Here is a 6,000-nt window from a genome sequence, read left to right on the forward strand (position 1 = left end):
ACATGCGTGAAACCTATGGTTTTTTCAGTGAATATATATATATATCTGGGAGAGATCACCATCTTGCAACCCCACTGTACAAAGATATATTCAACAAAGAACACTTCTGGTAGTCTGCACAAAACGTGGGCCATGTTTTCCTATCTATTTGTGATGTATATTCCCAGGTACTTTAATTTGCCAGGATGCAATTGGAAGTGAAAACCCTGAATAGCTGCCTTCATTGTTTCCCAAGAACGTAGACATCAGCTAGCTTTTGTCCCACTAAACTTTGTACCCTGACAATACTGAGAATTCCTCTATAATGATTACAAGTGCTGGGATTGTGGCATTAAAGTCAGAAAGCATTAGTAGAGTTTTGCCCCATTACAGAAGTAGTTTTGAGGGGCCTGCTGGCATAGGACTATTAGTGATGTTGGGGGACTATCGATTATAACTGCCAGGTGTTGTAAAGCCAGCAAGAATAACAGCTGTAATAGTGTGCACCTCTGCCTTGTCTCTCCATTGGTGGGAAACTGTTGTTTTATGTGGATCACTGAAATAATATCGAGGGACAAAATATCGACTTGCAAAAATATCGTGGACAAAATATCGACAGTCAAAATATCGAGTTTGTATCTACAAACAGGTAAGTACAAAAATATCGAGTACAAAATATCGTTTGCAATAATATAGTTGTAAAAAATATCGACTTTATTAAAAACAGTGTTAAATTAAATTAAGATTCAAATTTAATTACTAAAATATACTTAAAAATACTTAAATTATCTTATAATAATTAAATAATAAATGAAAATAATAAAAAAAAATTACAATCTTATTTGTTAAAACATATATATATAGTAACATACTATAATTAAATAAGATACTATTATATTACCGTACGATAACAGAAGTGTAAAAAATACTATTCCCACTCCAAAGAGTGCAAGCGTAGGGAAAGCGTTGGATAGCGTAGGGGTTAAAATTATTATTCCCACTCCAGTGGGTGCAACAGTAGGGAAAACTGACCCTGAACCCAAAGAATACCCCTTTACCCATGAACTGAAAACTGACCCTTAACCCTAAAAATACCCCTTTACCCAAAAACTGAAAACTGACCCAGAACCCTAAAAATACCCCTTTACCCAAAAAACCAAAACTGACCCTGAACCCTAAAAATACTCATTTACCCAAAATTAATTAATATAATTTAATTACCAATTAATTATTAATTAACAATAACAATAAAGTAAATATATTAGCACATTAGCTGTAATTAATTTAATGTAATAATTAATATTATTTTTTCCCAATTAATTAATTAACAATAACTAAAAATTATATATATAAATAAATTACTCTAATTAATGTTATTAACTAATTAATATTATTTAATTACCAATTAATTACTAATTACAAATATGTACAAAATTATATTAATTAATTAACTAATTAATAATAATTAATTACCAATTAATTATTAATTAAAAATATTTACAAACATATATTAATTAATTAATTATTATTAAATTACTCTCCACCCTTATCCCCTATTAACCCAACATCCCGCTCCTAAACATTAACTACAATTTATATTACTATTAATAATTTTTTTTTTAACCTTTTTTCTACATATTATCTATATTTTTTACTTTGACTATTTATCAATATTTTGTCTTGTCAATTTTTTTTGTCGATATTTTTGTACTCGATATTTTTTTATCATTATTTTATTCGATATTTTGACCAACGATATTTTTGTTATCGATATTTTATTGTTGTCGATATTTTTAACTCGATATTTTGTCCATTCGATATTTTGGAGTCGATATTTTGTCTGTGCACCGTTTTATGTGTTTGCACTTGGCTTTTCATATATAAGATGTAAAGACCAACATAAGATGTAATTTACATTTGAATGAAGATGCACAAAAATTATTGAAAAGTTAGTTTTTCTCATATGTTTATGAATTAGTTGATGAGTTTGTTGTGAATACGTTTTTCCACATGTTCATCTGTTAAGCGTGTCTGGAGTAGAAGAGGATGAGGAGCAAGATATTTCATTTATTACACTTTGTACACATTATTGTTAATTATTATATCTATATTTTACAGTTTCCTTGGTGCATAAGACTTTTGCAAAAGAGACTTTCCAGAGGGCTGTAAAATAGTAGGGACAACACTGAGGCATTAGGGAAATGGATTGTGTTTATCTAATGAGGAACCTGCATGCCAAGAATGATGTAGGTACAAGGTGTGTATGCACTCATCATGCACATTACAATTCGCCCAGTTTCTCATGATAATTTTATAACCTAATGCTAATGCATCCTGTTTATCAAATGAAGCCCAATGGGTTCATATTTTTTTTAGTAGTGCTTTCATAATTTAGGTAGGTTCTTCAAGGTAGGAAAATTAACCAATACCATGTTTGCTACCTAGTTAAAATTGCTCTAAAAGAAAATGTGAAGATTGGTGTTCTAGATATACCACAACATAGTAAAATGATATTCAAGTCAAGTAAATCAATGAAGGGGAAGAAATAAAGAAAAATGCTGAAGTAAAAGCTTCGGACCGGAGGGACGCTAGTAGGTGTCTGCAAGAGGGAGGTATTCTGTGAGCAAATTTGCTGGGATACTGAACCCCTCCGAGTCCATTGGGCACAGTTAGGTCCCACTACATGAACCACGTGTTTGGAATAAATACGTAGGTATTTTTGCATGCACTAATTATAGATTGCAGCATTTATTTATTTAAAAATAACTCATTGCAGAGCTAAGGAGTGGCGAACACAGGGCTGGTCCCTGTGTAGTCCCGAAGAAGTACTTGGGGTATGCACGAAACATTTTGACAGGAGTTGATAGGTACACCTTAACACATTACGTTTAGGGACCCTATTTTTCCACCCCATTTTTAATACTACCACCTAGAGGCAAGAATAAAGTCTATTGAAAACCTACTGGGCAGGTATTTTTAAACACATCACTTAGTCCACTCCACTATCACACCCGCACCACACATAGTCAATTATAAGTGCTCCTACGTAATTCGCAAGTCGCAGCACGCCCCAACCCGTAGAGGACTGGGATGGCCCCAATGATGAAGCATGTCACCACGGGGCAACCCTGGTGAGTGAGGGGACATCTAGAAAAAGAGCAATTTCTCCTTTTCTATCTACTATACCATCCAGACCAACCCCATTGAGTGTTGTGAATGGATTTATAGTGACCGGCTAGGCTCTCAGGTATCTGGTAACAGAGACCTTATGTTGAATTTAGTGTTTGGAGTGTGAGCCTTAGCCTTTTCCTCCCTCTAACTCCCTTCTTTTTAGTAGTAAAAGCTTCAGACTCATAGTACAGCTGGACAGAGTCACAACAAATGATACATTTTGATTTGCTGATCCATTGGAAAGTTGACAATTCAGTCTATTAACAATCAATGTAGTAAAAAATCACAGTTCTAAGGGCCGGATTAAAGTTTGGTGGTGTGGGAGCAGAACGCCATGCCATGGCCCTGCTCCCACACCGCCAAACTCATCTAGCCACTGCCCGCCAGATTAAGAGTTAATTTGTGGTTTGGCGGGCAGTGCTTTGCTGGTCCCATGGCAGTACCTGATAGAAAGGCACCACAATAGTAGTGCAAAAGCACGTTCCTGCACAACATGGACTATAAAGTCTATGCCTTGCAGGAACTGGAGGAGAATGCTGACAGTGGGCACACCATGTGCCCCCTGCATGCATCCCCTGGACCAGAGGCAAAAGGGGGCACTGTAGGCCCACCTTTGTTTCCTCAGCACCACAGTTTTAATGGCAGGCTCACTGCCACAAAAACTGTTGCTGTAAGGAAACTCATAATATGCTTGGATGTGCTGCAGTGGCACCACCAGCAAATTGCTGGGCCAGACCGCCATGCGACTGCAGAGGGATCATGGATCCATGGAAGTTGCTGCGCTTTTGTGGTGGTCGGACAACTGCACTCGTAATGCAGCAGTCAGACTGCCAGTGTTCCCGCCGTTAGTTTGGCAGTCAGAAGGACTGCCAAACTAATAATCAGCCCCAAAATCATTAAAGGAAGGAGCCATTATTCCTATCGCCTGAAAGTGAATTTCCAAAAGAGATACACAATAAATAATTCAATAAGGTCCTTCTAATTATTATGCAACATACATACGCATAGCAAGTGAAGTTTTCAATCAATTGTAAATGCATTAAACTGATTTAAAACGCTTCTGTAATTTAAAGATACTATTGAATGTTATTTTGTTTCTCAGGCAATGTTTGCTACATGTGAACTTGGAGTCTTTGACCTGCTGCAGGAGTTTGGTGCCCCACTGACTTCTGCCACCATTGCCGAGCATTTGCATTGCAGTGCTGATGGAATGGAAAGATTACTATGTGCATGTGTGGGTTTAAAGCTCCTGGAAATCGAGATGAATAATACAGAAGGTAATGTCATAGTGTTACAGCCATTCATAAAGCAGTGTAAATAAGATTTCAGTATTCATATTTAAATTGTAATGTTAAAAAATGCATTTAATTTTTTTTAGTAAATGTAATCATGTAAAATGCCAAAAAGACTTGCTTTTCCTATTCATTTGACCATTGCTGTCAATAAATAATACACATGAGAAAGTGTTAGGCCCAAAATGCATGGTTCAGTTGAATGTTTTGCTGAATCCTCTTTCTGTTTTGAAACTAGGGCAAAAAAAACACATAGTGATAATACAAACCCAGAGAAAACTTTAGTAGGTGTTTCATAATATAGCCTAACAGGCGCCCTACATCATTTTTTTGCATCTGGAAGATAATAGATCACTTTTGGTAAATAAGCCTTGACAAACCCAAAAGATTTGTTTTTTGTATGGTGCATTCTCAAAGAGGCAAACAATATGTGTGCACACATTGACATAGACCACATATACATGCACATATGCCGAAGAAGCAACACCACTACAGACACATTAATGTGAACTCCAATAAACAACTGAACTCCAATATTTTGTGTACCCCAAAACCCTTAGTAAAAACAGCTCTGGTTCTCTTGTTGATCTAGCGGTAAGGGACTACACTTCCCATCCATGGATCATGAGTTTAGCAGATTTAACAGAATTAGAGTAAAAAAAAACACTTTAATCTCTAAGGCCCACATGCATCATTGTCAATTGCATTCGCAAAAGGTGCGAATCGCAATTTTCGTCCGTTTGCGAATGCAATTGACAAAATTTGGGATGCATCATGTTTTTCGCAATTTTAGGAATCGCAATCATGTTGTGATTTCTAACATTGCGATTGCATTTAAGAAATCGCAATTTTAGATTTCTTAAATGCAATGCATGAACATTTTCAATTTGCGAATTCGCAAATAGGGAGAGGTAAATTACCATGAAGTTGACCTTCATGGTAATTTGCGAGAAGTTACAAAAATGCACAAAAGTGCATTTTAGAAAGTTTCATTTTACACACACACATGCCCTTGGGGCACGTGTGTGTGAAAAATGCTCTTAAATTTATATTTCAGGGGTGCAGGGGGGGGTCCTTTGGACCCCACCTGCACTCTTGAAATTGCATTCTCAATTTGCGATCCGCAAATTGCTAATCGCAAATTGAGAATGACTTCTCATTGATTCCTATGGGGTCTCTAGGCCCATAGGAATCAATGGGAAGGGATTCCTTAATTGTGATTCGCAAATTGTCAATCGCAATTAAGGAAATTTAAGAAATTGCAAAAAAAATTGCGATTTCTTAATGCATAGCCTTTTACGATTTCTTAATTGCGATTCCTTAATTTTCGCAATTAAAGAAATTGCAAACGGCAACAATGATGCATGTGGCCGTTAATGACTTAGGGCCTGATTACGATCTTGGCTGATGGTAATCTCCATCACAAACATGACGGACATCCCGTCCTCAATATTAAAAGTTCCATAGGATATCATCGAATTGTAATACGGCGGATGGGATAGCCGTCATGTTTGTGATGGAGTATCCCATCTGCCAAGATCGTAATCAGGCCCTCAGT

The 6,000-nt window shown here is 36.3% G+C and overlaps 1 protein-coding gene across 1 annotated transcript in view; it reads left to right on the plus strand.

Moving 5' to 3' along the window:
* The window catches only part of LOC147698095 (acetylserotonin O-methyltransferase-like), a 371,292-nt gene that overhangs the window by 60,328 nt on the left and 304,964 nt on the right, over window positions 1-6,000 (plus strand). The window contains exon 2 of the mRNA XM_086934771.1: window positions 4,253-4,427. Coding sequence (XP_086790897.1) covers window positions 4,253-4,427 — 175 coding nt within the window. The remainder of the gene's footprint in view (window positions 1-4,252; window positions 4,428-6,000) is intronic.

The sequence above is a fragment of the Lissotriton vulgaris genome, chromosome 8, assembly GCF_964263255.1.
Source record: "Lissotriton vulgaris chromosome 8, aLisVul1.2, whole genome shotgun sequence".
NCBI lineage: Eukaryota > Metazoa > Chordata > Amphibia > Caudata > Salamandridae > Lissotriton > Lissotriton vulgaris.